Source organism: Catharus ustulatus, chromosome 2 (assembly GCF_009819885.2).
Source record: "Catharus ustulatus isolate bCatUst1 chromosome 2, bCatUst1.pri.v2, whole genome shotgun sequence".
Taxonomy (NCBI): domain Eukaryota; kingdom Metazoa; phylum Chordata; class Aves; order Passeriformes; family Turdidae; genus Catharus; species Catharus ustulatus.
The window spans coordinates 38,111,106-38,138,954 of NC_046222.1; the positions used below are offsets into that span (position 1 = coordinate 38,111,106).

Sequence of the window (27,849 nt, forward strand, 5' to 3'; positions counted from 1 at the left end):
TGGTGCCCCGCTCTGGCGGGAGCCGCGGGAGCACTGAGGGTGGCGGGACGGCCGGGTCGCAGCCATGCCGCTCGGGACGTCGCTCGGAGCCCACTCGGAGTCGGCCAGCCCCCGGGCAGCCAGCGGCCGCTTCTGGGCTGTCGTCCTGGCAGCAGCGGCAGGATTCTTCCTCCTCGGGTTCCTCATTGGTATAGTGCAGAGTAACCCTCCTTCGCATCGGGGGTCCTCCAGCCGCGGGACGTGGCTCGGAGCCGGGCCGAGGAAGGGCCGGGGTGGGGGGAGAAGCGGGCGGGTTTCAGCGCCCGGAGTTTGTGCCAGGGGTGCCCGGGGTGAGTCCGTGCTCAGCCGGCCGAGGCACCTCCGTGCTCCCTGCTTCACATCGGGCAGGTGCACTCCCTGACCCGCTCTGGGATATCCAGCTCCTCCGCAGGAGGGGTTTTGTGTCTTTGCCTTGTTTTTCTAGTTCCTTTTTGTTCAGGTAAATAGGAGTAAAATGGTGCTGTGGGCGAGAGAAAGGGGCGCTGGGTTTATGGGGAGGGGACAGAAAACCTACCCCTATACCCTGCTGCTTTGAAACAGCACCAACCGCAGCCACAGAGGTAGGAAGGTGAACGTGGGGCTGGAGGGGCACGGCAGCAGGCGAGAAATAATCTCTCAGTGTCTCACCTGCTCCTCGTCCCAAGCAGGCAGGACTGGGGGCTGCTACCGCAAGAGATTCCTCCTCCCCACCTTCCTTTTGCTTTCACATGGTCAGCTTATGGAAGGGAGGAAAAAACAAAAGAGCCACTTCTATTTTACAATGCCATTTGGTATGTACTTGGGACTGGTGCCATTGGGAAGCCCCGAGTGAATTCTCTCATGTGGAGCCTTTCAGTGTGCCAGTAACCAGTGCCTCACTGGTGCCAGCTTGTTGCCCTCTTGAACCCACTGGTTCTCTCATTCACACTACCCATGTAGCTGCTGCTACTCATGCACTGGATGTGTCCAGTCTGACTTAAAAACACATGTCAGGAACACTTCTCTTTCTAGCCAGCTGTTCCTCTCATCACTTCTCTAGTAGTGCTTGCTCAGAAAGGGAAGGATTCCAGAAAGGAGCCAGACAGACCAGAGTGAGAAAGGAGTTACAAGACATCTGTTCCTTACAAAGTGTGCCTGTTTTTCTGTGCATTTTTTGTGAAGCTGCTGCCTTGTTATTGAGGTAACTATATGACTGACTGCATGACGTTCTGATCCTCAAGAAAGATAGATAAATCTACAGGAAAATAACTGATGAATAAATATAAGGTAGTATTTTACATCCCTCAATATCTACCTAGACAAATAAGTTCTCTTACCATTTGTGAGACTAACTGCCATCACTTTGCAGCCTGCATTAGGTTTTAGCTGCTTGTATGTGCTGTAATAAAAACAGTTTTAAAATATAAAACAGTGAAAATCTTGTGGTGAGACCAAAGACAAGTGATATGTGTCATGAGAAAATTGCTCTGATACTTTTCTTCTGTATTTTCATGTGTTGTACAGGCTGGTTTGCAAAACCTACAGATAAGAAGACATCTCCGAGTACTCATGAGGACATGAGGACAGCATTCATGGCTGAAATGAAAGCAGAAAACATCAAGCAGTTTCTTCAGTAAGCAGTGTGCAGACTAATCAGTTCAGACAAGAAAATAAGAATCAAGTGGGAGCCAGTCCAATGATCACAGAATCATAGAATTGATTGGAAGGGACCTTAATGATCCTCTGTTTCTAACCCACCTGCCATGGGCAGGGACACCCTCCACTAGACCAGATTGCTCAGAGTTCTATCCAAACTGACCTTGAACACTTCTGGACATGGGGCATGCACAGTTTCTCTGGACAACCTATCACCACCCTCACAGTAAATAATTTCTTCCTAATATCCAAGCTAAACCTGACCTCTTTTTGTTTAAAACCATTATCCCTTCTTGTATCACTAGATGCCCTTGAAAAAGGTCCCTCTCCAGCCTTCTTGTAACCCCCTTCAGATATTAGAAAGTACTCTAAAGTCACAAAGCCTTCTCCAGGCTGAACAGCCCCAACTCTCTCAGCCTTTCCTCTCAGGAGAGATGCTCCGGCCCTCTGATAATTTTCATGGCCTCCTCTGGAACTTGTTTCATCAAGTCCTTGTCCTTCTTGTGCTGGGTCTCAGAGCTGAGCACAGCACTGCAGCTGGGGTCTCATGAAGCAGAGTAGAGGGGCAGAATCGCCTCCCTGACTTGTTGGTCATGTTTCAAACAATTCAAAACAATGGAACATGACAATATGGATATTTTGAAGTCTAATACATTGTAATTGATACAATAAATATATCTATTTAATAACTTAGAAGTTTTACCTGCAAGTACTTGCTCTTGATTTGTTTGTTTTAGGGATCTTGTAAATTGGTTATTTTTCTCTTTAGAGAGAGTAGTATTTATTAAAATTGTATATTTATTCCAGTCAGTAATAGGCCACAAGTCATGGTTTATTGATAAGAATTTACTTTCAGTGTAAAGAAAGAGCATCAGCTATTGTAGAAGTAATCAACAAATTTGCATTTGTCTCATATTTTTAGTCTGATGACATAGCATGGAGTTGCAGAAAATTAAATTGCTAAAAGACCATTTTCAGTTCATAGGATTGTAGCAATCCTACTGCTTAAATTTTTTGTATTTGCCATAAACTATTGCAGATAAATTAGCTGTAAAGTATGGCCTCATTACTACATAACAGTAATGTACTGGAGTATAACATATACATTCAAAACCAAAGATTTAGGAGTTTTTAGAGACTTAACCTGTGTTTGGCTCCTGCAAAGTCAGTTGTTGTTAAACAGCTCTGTGAAAGGACTTTCCTGCCCTCTAAACTCCCTGTCTTTATTTAAGCAGAAAGCATTGTACCTCATTCACTGTCATGTGATCAGTCCTGCAGTGAAATACAGCAGATGTTTAGTCACTGCTCAGAACTACCAGTACAGGCAGGCAGATTAAAAGAGAAAATGAAGAAAAACACAATGTTCAGTTAAATGGGAGTATAATGCAGGAAAATGTTATTGCATAAATCAACTTCTAATGAAAATGTGATACTTAAACACTTGTAACTCCCACAGAAAACAACCGTTCTCACTCACAATAACACATAAGTGTGTTCTTGGTTCAGTATATGTCATCTAGAAGATGATGTTGTCCTTATAAAAGTGATTTTTAGAACAATATTAGATTTTGGCATGATCAGAGGAACATGGTTTTATTCAGCAGCATTTGGCTGCTGAGGATTTTGTCTAGTTTGGAGAAAAGGAAGCTGAGGGGCAACCTCATTGCTCCCTACAGCTTCCTAAGCTGGCAGGAAAGGGGCTCATTTTCTCTCCCTGGTATCCAGTGATAGGATGCATAGGAATAGTTCAGACCTGCACCAGAGAAAGACCAGAGTGAACATGAGGAAGCATTTCTTTACCAAGAGCATGTTCAGACTTGAAACAGACATTCTAGAGAGGTGTTCAATGGCCCAAGTTTGTCAGTGTTCAAGAGACATTTGGACAATGCCCTTAACAGCATGCTTTAACTTGGTTGGCCCTGAATGGGTCAGGTAGTGGGACTAGATAATTGTTGTACATCCCTTACAGCAAACCTATTCTATTCCATTCCGTTCTATTCTGTTTTATTCTGTTTTGGCTTTCTTTGATGGCTTTGGTCTTATTTGAACTCCAGAATTTAAATTTTTCCTAATCTCATACCCCTTCATAATCCAAGATACAATTTCCTTCATTAACATCAGCTGGTGCCACACATGCTTTGTTGGCATATTAATGGCCTGGTCATATGATACAATGAGGACATCATGATGACAGCCTCATTGAACTGAGGTTTTTTTCAGCTGGCTTCACAACTGGGCTTTCACAGTGGTCTGGACAATTTTTAAATTTTTTTTTTGGACAATGAGCTGTTCATTATTTTTGCTCTTTTGCTGTTTGTTATTCATGCTGGCATGACTTTTAAGTCATAAACTGTTGAGTTTTTCTGTTCCTTGTTTGTATGATACTCAAAACTCACTCTCTTACTTGCCAACAAGACACACTAGGAGTCAACTTTTAGATAAACCAGTATTTGTTCCAAAATTAATTAAAATAGTGGGATTCAAGGAGAATATCTAGTTAATTATAAGTAAGGATCAGAGTAATTATGCATATTTCTAAATTGAATAGACAAAAATAATTGTACTCAGTTCTTTTATCACTTCACAATGATAAGGTCTTACTGTGCATAGGACTACTGTAGCTTAGAAGAAAAGGAGTAAAGAAAGGACAAGACCCAAGAGCTGGTGTCATCACACCATTCTTGCTAAACCTTGCTACAAAGAAGATTTAAATGCCTGTGCTAGATCAGGACAGCCTGAAACCCCTCATCTCAGTTTATGTGCACAACTTAAAAATACACAGATACACAGACAAGTCTTGGTCCTTATATAGCCTGCGTATATCTGATCATCTCTACAAGGTTTATTTCCAACTAGGCTAAGAGGAGTTCTGATTATGACCTTTAATGCCTGATCCTCCTTATTTCTTCCTTGTCTCTAGCAATTTTACACAGCTTCCTCACCTAGCAGGAACAAAGGAAAATATGCTTCTGGCACAGCAAGTCCAAGCTGAATGGAAGAAATTTGGTTTGGATTCAGTTCAGTTGATTCATTATGATGTCTTGCTCTCCTACCCTGATGACACTAAGCCCAACTACATCTCAATAATTGATGAACATGGCAATGAGGTACAAAAACCACCAGTTTTTCCAACCAGGGAACAAAATCACTTTCATACACCTGAGAAGGCTGTGAGAGAAAACTGTCTTCTGTTCACTTAATGGTGTTGGGCCTCATACAAAACTCAGGGAAATCAGGGATTCCAGTTTGCTTTTGTATTTTGCATCTTTGTTTCATAATATATGTGTTAGGAATATTAATATTTACCCTGATTCATACAGCATTCTTACATATGGATAAAAAAATCAATTATGTAAGATAATTACTTCATGTAATTCAATTGTTTGAAAATTACTCTGTTATTTAGAAAGAGGAAAGAAACCCTGGTCAGCATCATTCTTTACATTCACTCTTTATACAGTATTGATTCTGCTAAATTTCTGGAAGATTAGAATAGGTTCAAGATGTGCTATCACAAGGGGAATGAATTCATTATACACTGGCTGGAGTGCATGTAGAAGCTTCAGGGATGAACAGAATGCAAGCATTTTTACTACTGTGATATAACCTGTTCTTATCTGCTGTACCCAGACCACTTCAGGGAACCCTGTGTTCATTTATGTGGGATTCTGTGTGAAGCGTGGAGATGATATTTGTAAGCTCACACATTTAGCATGCCTTCTGAAAAGGATACTAAGTGCTTGCTAAAACTTTGGCCACTTCTTAGGTAGAATTCTAAAACCAGAGTCCTTTAGATTGGAAATGTTTGTGAAATGTGCTTGTGAATATAAAGTATTTCTTTTTCATATTGCCTTGTTTACCTTACTCCTTTTCTGCTTTCCCATTAGGTTTTCAACACATCATTGTCTGAGCCTCCTCCTCCAGGGTATGAGGCTGTTAGAGATGTGGTGCCACCCTACAGTGCCTTTTCACCCCAAGGAATGCCTGAGGTAAGATAGTAGGATGTTACATAGTAAAAGAATTAGAGGTAGGAACAGAAGTAGGAAAAGAAGCAGAGACAGAAATAGAAATAGTAGAAATGGAAAAGATGGAATACCATAGTGTACTGTAGCATTGCACAGGCTAGCAGAGAACAGTACTGAATAATTTGAAATTCCTTAGGCTTTAGTTCAAAACCCAACTTATCACCAGTAGGAAAGATGACCTAGCTTCTCGGATGTTCTAGGGATTATTGCGATGAAGCAATGCTCAAATGGAACAGTTATATATATGTTTAATTTTTTCCTCTAGTTTGAGTCAGAACTGGATTTTTTTTACTTTTCCTTAAAAACTATGGTAATAAATCTTTAATATCAGCTGCTGTAAACTTCCCCAGATATTTCTGTAATTATGCACCATTGTTTCCTGTCTAGGTGAACAAATTTACCAGCCAAATGAACAATCTCACTTTTCAAAATGCTGCTTGCCCAAGGTTCACGCTGACAGATATAGCTGCACAGTGTTGACTATGCTTGAAAAGCTTTTGCTGACATTTCTAGCTGATGATAAAGGTGTTGCTGTGATCTTAATTTAACACTAATCCTTCATGTCTTGTTATACAGATGGTGTCAGATGATGGGTTTTCTTTGATAAAGGCGGCCTGTGTAAAAGGAGTGTACTGTTACATGAGCATTAGGGGTTTCAATTAATATTTTTTTAGATTGGAATTTCTTGGTGTTGTTCTCAATATCTTTCCTGTCTATATGTAGAATAATTTAGGTTGACAGAACCCGAGGCTCTGCTTTAAAGTTCCATCTGGAAACATGTTAATGCTTCTACTCACACAGCTTGATATTATATCAGTCCTGTACTTTGTGATGTTTGTTAATAAGCTGTTCAGGTCCAGAAAACAAAAGGAATACTGCATTCATTTGCCTTAGACACTCAAAGAAAGCTGGAGAACCAAGCAGATAATCCACACTCTAGGAGAGCACATAAGAGCTTTAAGTGTTCCAACAATTGTAGTGGGAATTTTGTATAATAGTGTCAGATAAAATTAATGGCTTTTGACCTTTTATCATAACATACCACCAAAGAAAGACAGAATAACATCACTGCTTTTTTTGGTTTGTTTTTTTGGAGAGCTAAAATAACTCATGAGATGTGGGAAATGATGAAAACAAGTTTAATAAGCTTCAGCTTCCTTCTTTGATAAATTGTTTTATTTTAATTACAGTAGTTTCACGAATACAAGCCGCACGGATTATAAGCCGCACCCCCGGTGCCTCGACAATGTTGCTGTCTTTGTCAATAGATAAGCCGCACCCCGAATATTAGCCGCACTTTCGTTCGTCGCGAGAATCCGTGCGCAGCTTTCACAAATTGGCCAATTAGTAAGAGGATCGCGGCATAGCGGGCTTTACTGGCTCGGGGCGGGGCCAGGCAGGCTCGGCCCGCTCATGGTTGCCGACGGGGCCGGGTGGCCCAGCTCAGCGCCACGGCTCGGCGGGGCTGGCCGGGTGGTGCTGCCGCCGCCGCCGGGCTCGCTGGCCCCCCTCTCCCGTCAGCACCGCCCCGCTGCCGCGTTCGCTCGCCCGGCTGGCAGGGCTGCCGCCGCCGGGCTCGCCGTCCGCCCCGCTGCCGCTTTCGCTCGCCCTGCGCCGCGCCTCGCGAGCGCCGCGCCCGCCCCGCGGCGCTTTCGCGGCTCGCGGCGGCGCTTTCGCAGCTCGCGGTTCGCGGCTCGCGGCGGCGCTTTCGCGGCTCGCGGTTCGCGGCTCGCGGCGGCGCTTTCGCGGCTCGCGGCTCGCGGCGGCGCTTTCGCGGCTCGCGGCTCGCGGCGGCGCTTTCGCGGCTCGCGGTTCGCGGCTCGCGGCGGCGCTTTCGCGGCTCGCGGTTCGCGGCTCACGGCGGCGCTTTCGCGGCTCGCGGTTCGCGGCTCGCGGCTCGCGGCTCGCGGTTCGCGGCTCGCGGCTCGCGGCTCGCGGCTCGCGGTTCGCGGCTCGCGGCTCGCGGCTCGCGGCGGCGCTTTCGCGGCTCACGGCGGCGCTTTCGCGAGCGGCGGCGCTTTCGCTCGCCCCGCCGGCAGGGCTGCCGCCGCCGCCACCACGCTCGCCGGCCGCCCCCTCCCGTCTGCACCGCCGCCGCGTTTCCTCGCCCTGGCTGGCACTGCAGGCCCCCGCACCGCCGGGCTCCCCCACGCTGCTGGCCCCGATTATGCTGGGCTTCCCCCGCTGCCAGGCAGCCCCACCCGCCGGCCTTCCTGCTTCTGCCATGCTCCCCTGCACTGCTAGCCCCAGTTCTCCCGGGCTCCCCCGCCCTGCTGGCTCAGGCTCTGCCGCCCGCCCCCGACACTGCTGGCCCCGCCTCTGCCAGGCTTTCCTACCTCTGCCGGGGCCGGCCGGGCTCCAGCTTGGCTTGGGGCTGCCGCGGGCTCTCACTTCCGTGTTGGCAGCTTTTAGAATTTTGTTAATAGATTAGCCGCCCCGGAATATTAGCCGCACTTCCGGGTTTCCACCAAAATTTTGGTCAAATTGGTGCGGCTTGTATTCGTGAAATTACTGTAAATATAAAAACTCTTTTTCCAATGAAAACAATATCTGAAGACAAGATGGTCTTTTCAAAATCTGATGCTTATTTTCACCTTATTATATAATAGTTTGACAGGACCTCCAGGTACTTATCTAGTGCTGCTAGCAGGAGCATTCTCCAGTGTGCTGTTATCTGCACCTGTACTGCAAACAGCCAAGAGGGAGCATGTGTAAAGCACCTCAGTGAGCATACTCAATGGGGCCAAGGCTCTTCTGAGTTCTTACAGGCCAAGAATTTTATGTTAAAAACTGTTGTTATCTTACTAGACTCCATATGCCTTTCAACATGCTTTTTGATATTATTGTTTCAAATCCTGCCTCTTTCTCTCAGGGTGAGTTGGTGTATGTGAATTATGCCCGCACTGAGGACTTCTTTACATTAGAACGTGATATGGGAATTAATTGTACAGGAAAGATTGTTATTGCCAGATATGGGAAGATCTTCAGAGGAAATAAGGTAATCCCTGTGTATAAAATGTTACTGCTCTTCTTAGTGTTGCTCCCTCTTCAACTGTTCTGCCCTTCAGCTTTTTCAAGAGACTGAAACACTTCCTTAAGCTGTTCTGGAGATTTTAGAGTAACTGAGTTTTCATAGACCTGTGTTCAAAGATGATTCTTTAGTATTTCTAGGATAAAAGTAAATAAGTTGGAAAATATTCCATATTTTTAATATCAATTTACTTTCTGGAAATTGTTCCAAAATATCACTAATAGAGTGCCATACACTCTAATTCTGAACTAGATTGTTCTTCCCTGTTGGTTCAGCTGTTCTTTATCACGTTGATATTATGTTTCTTTATAATGGTTTCTGTACACCAGACAGAGACTATAACTTTATGGAAGTTATTTTAAATTCTGTATTTGGTTATTCAACATCCCTGTCATATAAATTTATTTTCAAACTACAGTTTTCACATATTTCCATGACCTAACAGGAAAGGACATAATCCTTTACATACTCCAGGCATACACTCAAAAGTTATTTTCTCAACAGGAATGTAAGAAGACAGTCTATTTTAAGAGTGTTTGGCTCTTGTGCAGCAACTATTTTGACCCCAATTTGAGCAGGACAATAATTTGTATTTGTCAGTTACCTAAGGGTATCAAGCACTGAATTCACTGGATGCTAATTCTTATTTTATACTGTTGATTAATCATGTGTGGAGCTTTTAAATAGATAACTTACTGGTTTACATACATATTATTTTCACCAGTGAAAATTGGTATATAACTCATATTCTGGGTCAGATAATATTTTCACTAAATGGTTTACCACTCTAAAGATACCATCTGAATGAAAAAGACTTAAAAATTGAAGAAGGTATTACTGTCTTTGAATCTTTCCTTAGAGTGAAACACAAATATCTTAGAGTTTCTAATGCCTAGAGAGGCAGTTTTCCTGTGGTTTGGAAATGATATGCCTCATTCTTACAATAGTATTTCTAATGACTACTTATATTCTGAAGAATTTGGTAGCCTATATAAAATCTGAAGAACTGTACTGAAAGTTTTTCAACTTCCTAATGGCGTGCAAAAATAGGATAGAGGATGAAGGCGAGTGCTGTGTTTCCTTAAAAAAAAAAAAAAAAAGAAAAAAAAAGAAAAGAAAAAAGCTATGATATTTCTGAGTTAAAATGCCCAAATTTAAAACTGTTGAGGATTAGTTGTCACTCTGTCACTATCCATCACTGTCATATCTAGTAGCAAACCAGATTGGGATGTCAGAATGATATATATTATACAATAATAAAGTCACAAAAGAACACTTTTAAAACAGCATGCAGGTCAGTCCTTCTGCCATAACGAGACTAAAATGTGGGCTCTCTGGAGTTAGTCTTGTTCACAGCCAAAAGCAGTTGCAAGCTCTCCAATTAAAATTTTCCTGTATAGAGCAAACCCTGAGAGGTATTCAGAGATCATTTAGGTAAATAAGGTAAGTACAAGACAACCTGAAAGATACTGTTGCTTTAATGTTATACAGTTTTTTCTGTTCCTGATGTGCCAACAGTCACCTGATTGTATTGATCTGGATGTCAGAATGAAAACTCAGGTTATGTAGCAATACTGTGGAGGATGTTTTCCATGTCACTGATGTTATCTCCTAACTAAAATCAAAGCAACAGCAAACCTTTTACTTTCATATGAAACTTGATCTCTGCATATATATTTTTCAGGAAATTATGAGACAGTTGTGGGCTCTTGACCTTTTCCCAAGCAGTGTAAAAGACCCTGAGGAAAAATCACTATAATTTGTACTTTCTTTTGCTCCTTGGGGGTCAAGCTATAAAGGACTGGATAGGGACAGGAGATGTGCTTTGCAGGTGAAGAATGCTGAATTGGCAGGTGCCAAGGGAATTATTCTGTACTCTGACCCTGCTGACTACTGTGCACCTGGAGTGGATCCTTATCCAAATGGCTGGAACCTTCCAGGTGGAGGAGCCCAGCGTGGAAATGTATTAAACCTGAATGGGGCAGGGGATCCTCTGACTCCTGGTTATCCTGCAAAAGGTGAGTGACTCTAGAGAAGGCATTCTCTGAGGGTCTGGTATCAGGAAAGGGCAGAGGATGTTTTCTCCCTTATAACAACACACTTTCTTAGTCCTTGTTGCTAAAAAAGGCAGGTTTCAGAGCAGTAGGCCACTTCTGTAAATGGTGCACTAGAGAAAGTGAGAGGATATTAGGGGAGCCCTAGAGTGCTGATCTGTATTCATCACCTTCACCTGAGGCTTCCTCAGCTGCTTGAGTTGTGCCTAAGCTGTTTCATTTAGCAACTAAACCAGATAATTTTGATTGAAATTCATTAAGAACTATTGATACGAGCACTTGGGCCAGCATAGGCCCAAGAGAGGCAATCACCTCAAGAAAATATGTCTCTAAGTAATGGGCAGGATTGCCTCTAGGCAGCAGAACTTATACTGAAAGGGGATGCATGTTCAAAACAGCAGCATGGCAGAGCAGACCATGAAGAAAATTTCTGGTTCCTCATGCTAGAGTCAGTGATCACACAGATGAATGCCTGTCTCCCTCAATCACAAAGGGCCCTGTGAATGTTGTATTTAGGAAGAAACTATTCTGTATATGCTTTTGTCCATGACATGAAGATTGATTTGTAAAAAAATACCTATTTATATTTGAGTTTTGTCAGAAAAAAACTTAGATTTTGTTTTGTACACAAAAGCAGCAATCCAGAATATTCAGTAGTCCAGTGTATAAGATTTTATCTGCATCTCTTTATCAACTGGCAAGTTTTTTTTTTAGTTCCTAGCTGAATGTTCCAAATATCACACTAAGGGCTCCTTCTTTGCTCTTCTTCTTTATGTGTAGCTTAGTCTGAACTTCTTTCCCATAAAGAGAAATATTTCTATGAAAAAGTATTTCAATACAAAAAAATAAACAAATAATTTTAAAATTTCCAGCCATCTTTAAATGAATGACTACAGACACTATGGGAGAACCTTGATTAGTGTCTCTCTGAAATCATGTTGATAAAGCACAAAGAATGAAATTACTGGAAAGATGTCAGCTCAGCTTTCGGGAAAGTGAAATGGTTATACCTGACTCGCGTGTTAAGACTGTGATTGTACAGCTTCCTTCTGAGACTTGTAAATATGAAAGTATCTGTCTTTTGCTTTCAGAATACATGTACCGACTAGACAAAACCAATGGTTTAGGTCTCCCGAAAATTCCAGTTCATCCTATTGGCTATGATGATGCAGAATCATTACTGCGGTAAGTTCATGGAAGATGTGAGGTGTTTTTAGCAGATTACTTTTTAGAAGTTATGGGAGTACAGTAATTTCACGACCATAAGGCGCACTGGACTATAAGGCGCACCCCCCCCGGAGTCGGCAAAATTCGCAACTTTGTAGATCAGATAAGGCGCACCGGACTATAAGGCGCACATTTTTTTGCAGCGAGGCTCTGCCCCCAGCTCACCTCGCGCGGTTGCTGGCCGAGGCCCCGCCTCAACCCGGCAGCCATTGGCCCCCGGGCCCGCCTCCACCCGGCAGGGGCGGTGCCGCAACCCGCCGGGCCCCCCAGGACCTGGCAGCCATGGGCCCCCAGGACTGCCTGGACCCGGGAAGGGGGGTGCCGCGGGCTCCCTTGCCCACATTCACCAGGCAGCCATGGGCTCCCGGGACTTCCTGGACCCAGGAGCGTGGGTGCTGTGGGCCCCCTAGCCCGCATTCACGCGGCAGCCATGGGCTCCCAGGACTTCCTGGACCCGAGAGGGGCGGTGCCGCGGGTCTCCGGGCCCGTGGGTCTCCGGGCCCGCCCCCAGCCGGCTGCCGTGGCACTTCCAGCTCCCCCCACGGCTCACAGCTCACACTTCCGGTTTGGCAAATTTCACAACTTTGTACATCAGATAAGGCGCACCGGACATAAGGCGCACTTCCGGGTTCGAGGGAAAATTTTAGTCAAAAGGGTGCGCCTTATAGTCGTGAAAATACTGTATTTGAAAAGAGAATAGAAAGACTTTTGCACTCTGCTTCTCCTGTAACTGTTGAAGTAATACGTTTGTTTCTCATTGGAACCTCTGTAGGAGGTGTGATATCTATTGTTACATATGAGGTATGTGCAGAGTTATCTGGAAAAGATCATTTTTAATATGGACTAATATGTTTCCAAGTTTTCCTTTCTTTAAAACTTTATCCTTTATCAGAATAACTGCTCATAATGATAAAGGTATAAGTTAAAAAACCTCTTATCCACTGCCAACTAGTAGTGATAGATATACATGGATTGCTATGTATAAATACGATGTAGCATGACATTTCTGTTCAATAAGTAATAAATAATATTAGAACTTGGTTTTAATAATTATAAATGAAGCCTAAATTCTTTAAAAATATTGGGTCCTTGTTTTCACTTTGGTCTTGAGAAGTCATAGCATCTTGTTATTCCTACTATCAATTTTTTATATAAACAATTTACTCAGGGCCTGAAGACATGTTAAAGTGTTGTGTGGAACAAAGCTTGACTGAAGTATGTATTTACAGTAAAAGACATACTTTCATTTAAAATAAATGTATTTTGCTCCCTAAGAAGCAGAACATCCAGCATTCTTTCTTTGTACCTCAGAAGTTCATGTCAAATATAGAAGTACTTTAAGGGAATAAGTCTGGGTGATTTTGATCAACCAAATGACTGCATTTCCATTGTGTTAACAGAATAAACATGGCACTTTTGACAATGGAACAAGAAAGGGTGACTTGGACTGTTCATGTTTCTCTACTTTAGCCATCTTTGACATGCATCAACTGTCTGCTTGGAGATTAAACAGTGTGCAGGGACAGCCACCATAAAACTATTGCCTGTACTGTTAAAGTGTTGGAATGGGTCCAAGCTGCTCTCTGCGAATTCAAATGCAAATGCATTTCAAGGCTGTAGAATGTTCCAGGGACCATTTACAAGAGGCAGTTTATATGCAAAACCTTTTGGCCAGCACTGTCTTTCAGGGTAGCTATAGGTCATTCCAAGCTGGTTTCTACACCCAGGATTATTGCTCTATGTTAATTTATTGGTATTAGTGTAGCTAAAACTCCAGATTATTCTCCTGCCAAAGCTTGTAGTATAAATTGTCTAAAACAAAGACCAACACTGGTTTGTGTGTGCGTGGGACCTACCAAAGTGTGGTTTCTGTTCCTCATTTGTTTGGCGCTGCTGTAAGATGTCTGTAACTAATAGCGATTTTTTTTCCATAACAGTAATATGGGAGGAGAGGCACCACCTCATAGTAGCTGGAAAGGAAATTTGAATGTATCTTACAACGTTGGTCCTGGTTTTACAGGAAATTATTCTACAAGGTCAGTTTTGTTTCCTGAGGAGGGTGTTCTTGGGACGAGGGGAAAAAAAGGTAGAGCAATAGATTTTGACCAAAGATAGAGTAGCTTGGTTTAGTAGCTGGGTTTATTTGCATCATTCCTTTGATTTTGGCTGTTTCCTTGGCTGAAATACATTCAGTGCAAAGCGTTAGTACATTATGTCTTGACTGGGTGTGACCTACTTGCTTTAGTTTCCAGATAGTCTTGAACAAGTTTCATTTGAAAAGCATCTAACCTTTGGTCAACTATTTTTTGAGCGTGACCTTTTTTTTCTTTTTTTTTTTTTTTCTTTTTGAGAACAAAGCATTATTAAAGTGCTTCATATAAGCAGTTTTTTCCCTCAGCTTTTCCAGAAAAAGGACTTAAACTATTATGTCAATTTTATTGCTTCGGATTGTTTTTGACCGAATTAGTAATTACAGTTTAAGACTCAAGTCGATGTGTTTCAATGTTGAATGTTGTTTGAGTACAATGTACTGATTTCATATGAACTGTTTAACTTAATATAATTGTTCGTACTGAACTTTATATGAATTCTTGGGGCTGAGTTGTTACACCTTCAGCTGGGGTACAGATAAACAACTCTTGATGTTATACAAAAAATCTCTTGATGCAGCTCAGGTTGTCTGATTTTCTGCTGCCTTAGGTGCTGCAGTAGTATGGACTGTGCTGGAATGTTCTTGTTTTGGCTAGGGTGGAGTTAATTTTCTTCACAGTGGCTGGTATGAGGCTGTTTTTCAGTTGCCATGAACACAGAATTGATAATATAGAAATATTTTTGTTATTACTGAGCAGGGCTTACACAGAGCCAAGACCTTTTCTGCTTTTTGTGCTGCCACACTGGTGAGAGAGTGGGGTGTCCGCGGGAGGCTTTGGGGAGGCACAACCAGATCAGGTAATCCCAACTGACCAAAGAGACCATATTCCAGACCATATGGCATCATGACCAGTACATAAAGTGGGGGAAAGAAGGAGGAAAGGGGAGACATCTGGAGTGATGGTGTTTGCTTTCCCAGGTCACCATTACATGTGATGGGGCTCTGCTCTTTTGGAGTTAGTTGAATAGTTTTGCTCTGCTTGTTTGCATGGCTTTTGCTTTATGTATAAAATTGTCTTTATCTCAATCCATGAGTTTTCTACCTTTTACCCTCCAGATTCTCTCACTGCTAGTGGGGAAGTGAGTGAGTGGCTGTGTGGAGCTGTGTGGTTGCTGGCTGGGGCAAAACTGTGACATGGAGTCAGTTCTAATTTGGACTAAACTGCACAAAATTAGAACTATTTACCTTTTTAATATTAGATGCTTTCCATTTTTCTTTAACTATTTCAAATTTAAAAACTAGCTGCTAGCAAAAGATATTTGGAGTTCTGATCTTATTATCTGTATAAATCATATTGACATCAGAAATATGCTGTTCTCATTTGTGCAAATATGAATCTATACAAAAACTACACTGCAATATTTTCAGATTTGCTTTGGTTTAATAGGAGATAAATTTGGTCAAAATGCTTCCCTTGGCATTTACGTGGTACACTTTTGAAAGGTGTCAAGATGTTTGATTATTTAATCTGGTGGATTTTCTCTTTGTGTTTTCTTTCCAATATGCTAGAAAGGTGAAAATGCACATTCAGAGCAACAATGAAGTAAGAAGGATTTACAATGTGATTGGTACCATCAGAGGCACAGTGGAACCAGGTAAAATAATTTGCCTTCAGTATAATTTGAGTGAGCAGTGACCTCTATCTGTACTTCATAGTTACAAGAGGGACATGAGAAATATAGTTTTCTCTGAAATATTGTATTGCATTATTTTTGAAATGGTGTTTGCACTGCCTTTCATATGGTTCAGGGTATGTCAGCACTTTCAGTGTAAATGCTGATTTTTAAGGAGGAGTCATAACCAAGATGGAAATATTTGTCTTCAGGCAAGTAACTTTGCAATTGAAAAAAAAAATTAAGTGGATATTCTCCATGAAGAAACACGGAATTTTGCATTCCATTGAAATACACTATATCCACCATTATTGACTTTTTGTCTATCTTACAATCTCTTTTAACCAGTGTGTTTTATACTCTAAAAAACCAGATATATAGAAATCCCTAGAATGATGATGACATGATTTATCTTCTAACTGCAGCACTTTCCTTTTGCCTAAAACACAACTGTTAACCATATTATAGTAGTACAGAGACCTAGTCTGAATTTTATCTCAATAATCATATCTCTATCATGATTTGGACAACCCTTTTTGTGATTGATTATATGTATCCAGAGAAATACTGCATTCAGCACATGAATTCACAATATTGTGAATTTCTGTGCTGTACAGGTATGATTAGTGGATCAGCTTCACCATGAAACACACTATTGTGAAGTACGGAAAAAGTACTTCTATCTTTAGAGGAAACCTGTAGTATATTTAATAATAGAACTAACAACATGGAGTTTGAGGTTTTAAGTCCTGTGAGATCCAGTTACTGGGTTTGATAAATTCTTCAACACTGACTGAAAAGTCTTCAGAAATTTAAAACATTTTTTTTTCTTTCTATCATGTATGTTATAAGCTATTAATCTTGGTTGCTTGATACATGCATGGAAAATTAGAAACTATTTCAAGTTAACATCTGTGTCAGGAAAAAAGTATTCCTAATAAACCCCCAAAATTAATTTCTCTAGACAGATATGTCATCCTGGGAGGCCACCGTGATGCATGGGTATTTGGTGGCATTGATCCTCAGAGTGGGGCAGCTGTGGTTCACGAGATTGTGAGGAGCTTTGGAAAACTGAAAGAGAAAGGTAATGCAAGGAAAGAATAAAGCACATCAAGGTAGATGCTCTCAGCAGTACCCATTGATTTCTGTGAGATTTAAAAATGTGTATGAAATTAAAAACGTGTATCTCATTGATGTCTTGAGTAAACACACGGCTGTGCACTTTGGTGTATGTGAAGTACTACTGCTCAAGAGAAAGTAAACCTAGAGGGAAACAAAACAAAATGGGAGATGCTGAAAAAACCACAACATTTAAGTGCAACTGACTACTTTGTATTTGAGGCTGGTCAACTGGATATGTTAGTGTTATAATACTGACACAGTGCTGGGCTCATAAAGGCTTCATCAGGGCCACACTGAGAGCCTTCTCAGCACTTGACTGTGGCTTGGAGGCATACTCAAGAATAAGTGAAGGATGCCAGTGTAATGCTGAGAATGAGCTGTGCAAACACAGTAGGAGGTAATGGTTAAAAATACCTCATGCCTACTTGCAATAGAATGAGAACAAATATCAACTGCACCAAGTTTCTGTTTCTGTCAGAGCAAATGCTGTCTCCCTATCTGGCATCCCATGGAGAGAAGCTCTGACATAAGTACTGTGTTAGAGAAGTGTTCTTTGCCTGCCTGTTACACATAAAACCTATTGACATTTAGTTTTATTTCCATTTCTTCCCAGTAACTGAATATCAGAGGAAGCTCTCTGGAATGCAAACGGGAAAAAATATTAAAAGTTTAAAAAAACAAAGAGAGTAAAAGATGAAAAGGTTCCAGTAGCTTCAGAGAAGACTTGGGGCTGACATACAGCATCAGGGCAATAGAGCTTGTTCTATTTGGCCTGGGTTTAAACTGCATGGAGGACATCAAGTGAAAGATTTTTCTTTTGAAGGTGATCTGTCAAAGTTACAGGAAATTGCTTAGGTTTTGAAATCAGGCCTTTGAAAGATAGGTCAAAGAAGTTCTGTAATAGATATGAAAATATGCCACTTTTCTGTCAGAGCAGACATTGATATACAATGTATACTAAACTGAACAGAGAAAGAGAATTAGAAAAGCCTTCTTTCAAGAATTTGTGCACAGGACATTATTTTTCCTTGATCAGAGTTTTAGATTCTAGACAATTTTACTGCATTTAAAGTTGAGTGATGAAATACATTATTTGGCCCAATACTGAAGTAGGGGCGAGATTCCTACAACAGCAAATTATTATTAGATAACGTTACTGATGTTGGTATTAAAGTTTCTTATGTATATCTCTTTCCCCACAGATCATGGTAAAAGATGAGGCCTCAAAAAATTCCATGTGTTTTCACATTAATCGTGTAACAAGTAGCCTGTATTTTTGTAATACAATTTTCATGGTCTTTCATTCCAGGATGGAGACCAAGGAGAACAGTGATATTTGCAAGCTGGGATGCAGAGGAATTTGGCTTGTTAGGATCAACAGAGTGGGTTGAGGTAAACCAAGAGCATTCCAAAAGAAATTTGCATGGTGGCTGCTTTTTGAGAAATCTGCACTAGAAATAAGCACTTCTTCCCTCCCCTATCACTATTCCTTATGCACACATTCTCTCCCTTGAATTTCCTTTTGAGCTACCAAGAATCTCTAGCTCCTTGCAGTATTTGGTCGCCTTCTCTGAAACAACTGTTTCTTTTGTGAATGGGAAGGTAGTTCTGAGGGGAAAAAAGTTTATCAGCCTTTTCCTTCTTTTTTTTCTTTCTCATAGGAAAATGCCAAAGTATTGCAAGCACGGGGGGTGGCTTACATCAATGCAGATTCTTCTGTTGAAGGTACATGGATATTACTTGTGTTTTAGGAGGAATGGTGATGGTATGACTGGGAGGGATTTCGTCTTGGAGATTCATGAAACCTTCAGTGTGATAATTTCTATTGCATTAATTCAGAAATTAATATGGGGAGAAACTGTGGCTTGGAATCATAAAGTGTCCTTCAGATATTTGTATTGTTTTGGAGGAAAAGTCCTTTACAGTAGCTACACTGTTTGGGAGATCATAAGAGAGACAAGAAGTGTGGTGCCCTGAGTTAGTTCTGTGGCAACTCTAGAATCAGCTTCTTCTCTTATAATGTGCATAATAATCATGGGGACATAAGAAAAGCTCTTAATACTTGCTTCAAGAGCTGGGCTCTAATTAATCCTAATCATTAAAGTGAACTGAGAGTATCACAGGAAGACTTTTCTCAGCTTGCTCCTCATAAAGAGTATAGCTCTCTAGTCTCTTTCTTATTAATAAATAACAGCATGAAGTTTCAGCTGAGGGAACTTCCTTCTTCTAAATAATTAGTTTTTTATCTGTTTTGAGGAAACTACACACTACGAGTGGATTGCACACCACTGATGTACAGTCTGGTTTACAATCTGACTAAAAAGGTAATATCACTTGAAATTTTTAGCCTGTATGTTCAGTGCTCACTTGCTTGACGGGGCTCTGTCTGTAAAAATATGGTGTCAGATCTTCCTTTTCTGACTGCAGTACCCCTTTTAGGTCAATAGCTAAGGAACTGGAGCTTTTTCCCAGGACAGATAAGGGGATTACAGGCTTATACCAATAAATTATCTATTCAGGATTAGGGGATATTTCCACTCCTTCTGTGAAAGCATTCCTTCTAAGAACACAAGCATAAAAGCACACTGTGAACCAGAGGACAAGAACAAGCACATAGCTGGTTGCTCAGATCAACTACTAGAATGCTCATGGTAGTAGGAGACTCTGTCTCCCTTTAGGCAGGGGAAGGAATTCGGGCGGCTACCATGTTGTTCTTGTGTGATGTGACAGGTTTGGACAATGTGCTCAGCTTCAGTGTACCCTGTTAGTTATTCTTTGTCTCTGACCATGATGCTCTCACACATTTGTGCGGCATGCAAAAATGGAGAGGTAGGGACCTTTCTCAGGAAATAGCCACATCATCTTAGACGTAAGGTACTCCTTGCTTTGGGAGTGGATCTTAAAGGTTCATAAAAGTTAATTTTATTTCTGGAGTTTTTTTCTGTTTAGCTGTATTAAACAGTGAATTTAATTAGTTTTTGTGTATGTTTTAGATGTCAATGTAATGTACCTTTAACCACTGTGTATATTCTGTGATTTTACTTTATCTGCCCTTATCTGCTTTAGGTATTCAGTCATTTGATAATTTACTATCCCTTGGAAGCTGGTATTAGACTGGTGCAAAAGTGAAACAGTAAATCAGTAATTTTCTGGCAATTAAAATACAGCAAATAAAATGTAGCTCTGTTAAAAGTGAGTACCCAAATACTCAAATATTTTTTAAAATGAATACCCAAATAGAGACTTCTGTCCTGAACTCAAGAAGAGTTGATCACCTGCAGTTCCCATGGTAATCTGTGCCAAGTGAAAGTGTTCAGAACTGTCAGGAAATCAGGTCAGCAGAGTCTCAGTTTGGACACCAAGAGCCATCATTAAAATTGTGACCTAAATACCAATAAAAAATGTTTGTGTAACCCTTTCTCAAGCTGGGAAGCAAAGGGTGATGAATGCATGTAACCACAGCTTGTTGGTAGCTGTAGCTGATGTCTGAAGAGAATGCTGATGAGGAAGCATGTCCCATGTGATCCCATCTATAGTTTAACTGGTATATAATAACAGTGGTAAAAAGTTTTCATGCTGATAGTTCTGTTCTATGGACAATTTCCTTCATGGACAAAACCCCAAATAAATTAGTTTTAATTTGATTCCATTGTGGAGTAATTATTAGATAGATGATAGATTAATAATAAAATATATATTAATAATCTCTAATAGATTCAAAATAGTAAAACCTCAGCAGTCCACCAATATAAAGGAAAGATGAAAAAAACATTAATGGTGTTTAAGCTGCTCAGTTACCTGCAAATTAGTCAGTGGTAGGAATTAACTTTAGAATGATTGTGATTTGTATACTACTCTATCAGCTCTGATGACATAAACACCAGGTACTGTGCACTTTGCCTTTCTAAGGTTGCTTCTGCATCCATAAACATAGTTTTTGTGAACTGGAACAATGTAGAAACAGTTTTGAATTAAACTAAGACAAAATTTATATTTTCTGCCAAAGTAAAGCAAAGAGTTTTGTTTTTGTAAGGGATTTCTCTGTTCATATTTAAATCAAATGACTGAAAATCTCAAAGAAATCTCAGAATTTAAATATTCACTTGAAATGTTTTGCTTTCCTTGTGTTCCATCTAAATTTACCTATTTTTAGGAAATAAACTATTATTCTGGAAAATGGTATGCATTTGAAGTGTTAAAATGGAAATGCAGAAAGGTTGAGGGACATAAGATGACTTACTCATAACCCTAACCCATAGGCTTGGTTTGATGACAGGTTGTTGACTTGTTGTTTGTACCCTTTGTCTTTTTTCTAGATACCAAGTCCTGATGAGGGGTTTGAAGGAAAATCTCTTTATGAGAGCTGGTATAAAAAAAACCCATCAAATGAATATAAAGGGGTCCCCAGGTCAGTGACAAAAGAAAAAAATTACATACCAAACATTATTACAACTTGTATAGTGTGGATTTTAAAGAAATACTCATATGAAGAGCTGAGTTCTGAGGAGAAATGGTGTGATTCTCAGCTGGTGTAAATTCCAGAGTTGTAATAATGGCAGCTGATACACTATTGTACAAGAGGTTTATGAACCTGCCTTTGTAGATGAACAAGAGGCTTTATATATGAAGTGTGTTAATTTAGTTTATAGAGGTCTAGACAAATAAGGGTCATATGCACAAGCCAGTGGCAATTGCACAAGATGTTAACTCATCAGCTTTCCTTTGAATTTTTTTCCAGTCTTCTGGAAGGCCTCTGAGTTTGGGAGGCTGAGGAGCACACCAGGCAGGATTTTGCAACAAAATTTACCAGGGGGTTTCTACAGAATCTCAAAAACTGATTTTATTCCATGAAGCCATGCTGGTACTGCTGTGATTTTTCTGAGATGAGAGCTTGGGACAGTGGAAGTTCAGAAGGAGGAAGGTCATTGGTTCTTGTCAGTGAAAAAAAGACAGTGAGGTACATTCTCCCCTTGAGAACTGGATATCTCTGACCCTGAGAAGGGTGACTTTGCTCTTCTGAGAATGCAGTTGATGAGGTGGAGGTAATGGAGGGGTCAGAGGCAGTACATGGTGTATTGACAAAAAAGAGCACACTGGGAAAAACTATGTAGTTTGTAGTGACTGACTGCTGAATAAATAACTGCCATGATATACTTGGAAACAAACTAAAATTATACTTAAGTATTGTCACTCAAGGCATCTTCCTCTTTCTTGTTTAAAGAATAAATAAACTGGGTTCTGGCAATGACTTTGAAGCATTTTTTCAACGTCTTGGCATTGCTTCAGGCAGAGCACGTTACAGTAAAAACTGGGTAAGTCTGTGTCTTTGTAGTTTTGTCTCCCTTGTAACTACCTGAATAACATCACCTGTAGAGGAGCCATTAAGACTATCAGCTTTTCAGGATAGTACAGTTCAGTGTGTCAGAGCGGTGTGTAACTATTACAACTCTGTGCTACCTCAACACCTCAATGTAATAAATAAGAATGATCAGCTTGTTGTCACTTAGACAAAAGGACTTTTTCTCAGGGTAAATGGATGTGCTTAAAATTACCTATGGCTGATGAAGGCTTCTGAGTAGCTTATGGTGACTTTTGAACGATTTGCAATGTTTTATGAAGCTTTGAATTCAAAATGGTTTGTGTTTTATTGTAAATATGGGTTGACTCTTGAGCATACTGAAAGAGGAGATTAACTGAGAAATGTTCAAGGAACAGACTATTCAATGTGGTCATTTCCTCTGAAAAGGAAGGAATACCCAAGGATACGAATGATTATTCAATCAAGCAAGAGAAGAAATCCAATCTCACCTGGATTTAGCCAACTGAAACTTAGGTGTCTGTGCTTAGCTACCTCCTTTGGGTTGTGTACATGGTCAGTGGAGAGAGATTGGTCCAAATGACCATTCATCTCAGCGTAGGTTAATGTCTAAGAGAGCCACTACTGACCATTCTTCACCTTCACTGTCTATAGTGGCTATAAAGGATTAGTCTGACCTGAACTCTTAAAGTTTACCATGCCTTGAATCCCACAGCAAAGATTTTCAAGCTACATTGAAATAGACATAGCTGAATAATGGTTTTATTTTGGCTTGGTATCCTTTGTTTCAGGAAGTAGAAAAATACAGCAGCTATCCAGTTTACCACAGTGTCTATGAAACCTATGAAATCGTGGAACAGTTCTATGATCCCACTTTCAAGAATCATCTGACAGTAGCTCAGGTACGGGGAGGGCTGGTGTTTGAATTGGCCAACTCTGTTGTGCTTCCTTTTGACTGTAGAGATTATGCATCAGCTGTGAGCAACTATGCTCACATCATCTATAATTTGTCAAGGAATCACGAAGAGGAGCTGGCAACATACAATGTATCCTTTGGTACGTATAGTCTTTCATCACATTCCTCCTCTGTTAATGCTAACAGTTCCTTGTATTAATGGATGCCTTAGTCATGACCTGGTATTTATCTTGTGCTGTATGAACAGTAAATAATAATAATAATAATAATAATACCCTCTGTTATTCTGAAATGGGAATATTTTATCACTAACATGCCTGTGTGGGGACTATGCCACTGCCAAATAGAGCTAACACAGTTGCATGTGCTTTGCCATGTATGATTTGCCAGTATTGACCACAATGTATCATTGTAATATTTCATTTTAAAAAAAATCACACTGTTTTGCAGCTTATGGTGTTGGATAATTCTGTGGCTGAGAAACCTTTTTTGAATTAGTAACATTATAGAATATGCAGTTTAGGATTTGGCTGCTAATGGCCAATATGAAGCACATGTGCATGGATATACAAACACATGCACACACGATCTCAGTCTTTCTCAAAACTCTATGTGGAGGGACATAACAGTAAAACGCGGGTTGCTTGGATTTATAAAATCTCAGACCTACCTGAGCAGTCTGGTTCTGGTTCCATTATCTGTTTTTTGATATTTCTGTACATTCTTCAAGTAGCAAATAGTAAACTGTATTCACAACTATACTTGTTGCTATTGTTTCTAATAGAGGTTTTGACACAGAATTATGTATTTTTTAATGTAGGAATATGGGGTCATCTTCTTTTTCTTCAGTGAGACTTAACAATTCATGATCATGATTACAGTGGAGGATAAAGCTTTAATTTAAGAATTTGATTTGTTAAATGATGTCTTCAGAACTTGAAGTTAAATACTTTCCTCTTACTCCCTCCAGATGCTCTGTTTTCAGCTGTGAACAATTTTACAGAAGTTGCTGCTAGCTTTCATGAGAGACTGCAACAAATAGATATCAATAAGTAAGTTCACCTCTTTTTTCTTCCGGTCAAATACACCATGTCATCCTCTGAGCTCAAGAGGACTTAGTCTTCGCTTGCTGCCACTTTATGGAAAAAAAGAAATAAGCTGTAGTTGTAGCAAGCTTTTTGATGAGCTTTCAAGAAATTTTATGCACCACCTATGCCAAAGGGCCTAGTTTGCACTTGACTTAATTCTTAATTTATTCTTTGTAGGCCATGCCCAGAATGACAAGCCAAACTTCCTTTTGTATATACATATATGTATGTTCCGTTTCTTGGGAAGAATCTAATTTAGCCATATGTTTACCCTTATGGAACACTAACTGAGACTAAAAGCCATCTTTTTAATGGCAGCAACTTTCAGATAAAGGAGTTAACAGTAATCTCTTATGCAAAAGATGACATTTATGACATATGACACGTATGTGACATTTTCAAAATGGCTTTATTGATGGATTGTCTAAATCTATGCTTTAATTCAACCAACCAGTTTCAGTTTCTGTTTATACCACTGTAAACTTGAAAGAATTTCCTAAATGGTAGTAGAGTTACTCCAGGTTAACTGTGATATAAATTTTAACATTTTATATTGGTGAATGCCTTTGAAGGACTACAAGTTACTTTGGATGTAAACCACCAAGTCCATATATATTCTGTATAACTTCATCACAATTCTTTTATTTGTTAAGCATCAATAGTATGCACAGGGCTATTAAAAGCACACAGACACAGATGGTCTCTGCTCTAGAGAATTAAAAATCTATCATCAGAAAAACACAATTCTCAGATGGTTCAAAAGAGGATTTTAACATCTCAGGGTTCCTTTTTCTGATATGTTGCAATTTTACATAAAAACAAATGCAATTTTATTGAAGTAGTTTATGGCTGGCTTGCTTTTTGAAAAAGAGGGTCCTTAGTAAACTGTTGTAAAATAGAAGAGAATGGACTGCCTAAGCATCCTTGTGAAAAGGAAATAAAGGAATAAGATGAGAGAAAACATGAGAGAAAATACCTGAAATGTTGTCTTTTGACTCTATCATTTGCTCTTTAAAAACAGCTTTAAGAGACTTTCCAGTTATGCACCAGCATATTCTGTCACAGCACAGATCATCATATTTCTGTTATGCAGGTTAGCTGACATGGGCTATCTCTTAATGTTCAACATTACAGATCTACTGTTCTTCATAAATCCAGATGTGTATGCTGGGATAAGAGTAGGTCAAACACACTGCAGTTAATATGGTCAACATATTCTTTTTATTTTTTTATTTTTTTTTTAGCTTGCTTGCTGTCAGATCACTAAATGATCAACTCATGTTTCTAGAAAGGGCTTTCATCGACCCTCTTGGATTACCTAACAGGCCATTCTATAGGTGAGAAAGGCTTGCTTTTCACTTTCCTCGTGGAGTGCACTATGAAAATTTGAAGATTTACAGGTCTCCAAACAGAGTTATAATGATTTTATTCAACACAGCAAAAGTGCATGAGACAAGAAGAATAAGACTGAAATGGGGAAAAGACGCTGGGGAAAACTTCAGTGTGATACACTATACAGAATGAGGAAGACTCTTGGTTTGATTTGGCATCTAAATAGATGTAAAAGTTTAGTCCTGGTGTAATTTTACATAATTTTAATTGTAGAAACTTCAGGAAGTTGTTATTTGAAAGTGAAATAGTGTCTAGTTGAAATACCTGCAATTTGATTTTAAGAGCATGGCCATGCTAGCAAATGTAGTACTGAAACAGCAGGGAAGGAATTCAGTGGTCCTCTCATTCAGTTCAAGAAGTAAATCTTATTTAAGAGGCAGTGAATCAAGTCTAGTTTTTTTGGTCCTTCTACCAGTCTGTATAGTTCATAACAGTAATCTCTCCACTAAAAGCTAACTGCAGAAGGAGAAATTTAGCTGTGCAATTCTTGTACCTCTCATAGCTCATGGTTAAAAATCTATTGAGAAGAGTCTCTCGTTACAAGTCTTTCCTATGTCAAAGCATACCTTTATCTATTGGAGACTGTGTATTTCTGTGAGAAAAAACCTTGCTTTTTAAAATTCTTTTTATTTTATCAAAGTTGAGAGAAAGAAAAATACTTTAGTTAACTTTATCTCAAGTAGCTATAAAGGAGGTGGAATTCATATAGCATAATGCAGCTTATGTTATTTTTTTACTTCACGGACTTTGTCTACTATTGCTACAATAATCTTATTTATTTACATCTTCATTGTCAAGTGTTTACACCTGATTTATAAAACATAAAATAGTATGTTTTATTTTCCTAATGCATAATATTGTTATTTGTTCCCTCAACTTCCCTACAGACATATTATCTTTGCTCCAAGCAGCCACAACAAATATGCAGGAGAATCCTTCCCAGGAATCTATGATGCCATGTTTGATATTGAAAGCAAAGCTGATCAACGTGAAGCCTGGGAAGAAGTGAAGAGGCAGATTTCCATTGCAGCCTTCACCGTGCAGGCAGCAGCAGAAACACTGAAAGAAGTAGCATAAATATAGACAATATAGTCGTCAATGAAGACGCCTTGCAGAAGCCTTAAAAATGGAGCATTTGAAAACACTAGGAGGATTATGAGAAAGAACACAAAATCAAAAAAATCTTGATCTTTGCAAATAATATACCCAAATGGAATGCATTTAGTAAAGTTAATGAGGTAATGTACTCCATTCTGAGAGCTCAGGATTTAGATGTCTTCTGAATTGAGACTGATAATATTTCAGGTTTTCTCGCTGATTTGTATTTCAAGAATTGCTAACCACTGGATTTATTTTCAGAATTTTGAATTTTTCTAACTGGATTATTATAACGATCTCCATAGTTCTTCAGGAAAACAGAATTAATTTCATGTTTATATCAGTTACAAATTTTTTTTGTTTTTTTGTTATTTACCCTGGGTTTGCATAATTATACCTCAAGACAGACCTCTCAACCTTCCTTTTCCACAAAGATTGAGATGGATATCGAGATGGGAAAACTGTCACATACTGTGTGCAGGATGTATAATGATCATAAAAAGTTTTGGGCAGCCAGCCCAGAATACTCATCCATGACATTCTTTTCCTCACATGCTGCACCTTGCAGCTGTTTGCAAATAAATTTAAGCAAAAAGCTTTTAGTCACTGGAATAAAAACAAGGCAATATATCTTGTCAGACAGATAGTCATCTCACAAAATGTCTTTCAAGATGAAGATGCTATTGTTTTTCTTGTAACCAAAATCTACCCTTGCTATACCTTATCCCTATAGAGGTGTTTTTAATATGAAGACAGAAGCAAAGAAAATTCATCATGTCCTTAGTTTGAAAGGATACCAAATTGCTGCCATTTTTGTAGAGTCTGTATGTCTGAGTATCATGTGCTGCTTACTCTTATGATGGACCATGGGACAACCAAAATCAGACAGAGAAAACTCAGAAAATCAGATCTCTTCATCTGAAATTTTGCCACTGGACTATTACTAACCTCTTGTACAGCTAATATTTTGTGTAATTTGATGTGCCATGTTAGCTGAGGCCTCTACTATGTCTTAAACTACTGTCCTTTGATCTGATGGTTTTCAGTACCATGGCATATTGTTTTCCATGAGGATTCATTGAATCATAGATATTTCTGCACTTAACATTAAAACATTTTAGACAAGCTACTAAAATTAAGTCATTATTTTGCTTAGCTTTT

The 27,849-nt window shown here is 39.8% G+C and overlaps 2 protein-coding genes across 7 annotated transcripts in view; both read left to right on the forward strand.

Annotated features, from left to right (window-relative positions):
• FOLH1B (folate hydrolase 1B) lies at positions 1-27,813 on the forward strand. 3 transcript variants are annotated; one of them, XM_033084222.2, is made up of 19 exons: positions 3-188; positions 1,522-1,630; positions 4,574-4,760; positions 5,541-5,642; positions 8,551-8,676; positions 10,541-10,727; positions 11,855-11,948; positions 13,928-14,026; positions 15,652-15,737; positions 16,720-16,839; positions 18,187-18,269; positions 18,539-18,602; positions 19,134-19,201; positions 21,194-21,285; positions 22,099-22,189; positions 22,986-23,250; positions 24,081-24,162; positions 25,443-25,535; positions 26,478-27,813. In XM_033084222.2, exons 1-19 carry the CDS (start codon positions 65-67, stop codon positions 26,665-26,667), a joined length of 2,262 nt encoding a protein of 753 aa, XP_032940113.1. In that variant the 5' UTR covers positions 3-64; the 3' UTR covers positions 26,668-27,813. The 3 variants fall into 3 exon arrangements, 2 of the variants coding, with proteins under 2 accessions (XP_032940113.1, XP_032940117.1); XR_004420552.2 differs by lacking the exon at positions 26,478-27,813 and having other exon boundaries at positions 1-188; positions 22,986-23,096; positions 25,443-25,528; XM_033084226.1 differs by lacking the exon at positions 3-188 and having other exon boundaries at positions 1,538-1,879.
• LOC117009812 (N-acetylated-alpha-linked acidic dipeptidase 2-like) overlaps positions 26,751-27,849 on the forward strand; it is a 39,178-nt gene continuing 38,079 nt past the window's right edge. For all 4 annotated transcript variants that reach the window (XM_033084182.1, XM_033084190.1, XM_033084198.1 and 1 more), the window contains exon 1: positions 26,751-26,828. In XM_033084182.1, the coding sequence (XP_032940073.1) occupies positions 26,806-26,828 (23 nt within the window). In that variant the 5' untranslated portion in view covers positions 26,751-26,805. The remainder of the gene's footprint in view (positions 26,829-27,849) is intronic.

Coding starts and splice junctions, on each gene's coding strand:
- FOLH1B (XM_033084222.2), top strand. CDS start 65: ATGCCGCTCGGGACGTCGCTCGGAGCCCACTCGGAGTCGGCCAGCCCC. Junction 15,738..16,719: donor CAGAGGCACAGTGGAACCAG/GTAAAATAATTT, acceptor TAATTTCTCTAG/ACAGATATGTCATCCTGGGA. Junction 19,202..21,193: donor TTTACAATCTGACTAAAAAG/GTAATATCACTT, acceptor TCTTTTTTCTAG/ATACCAAGTCCTGATGAGGG.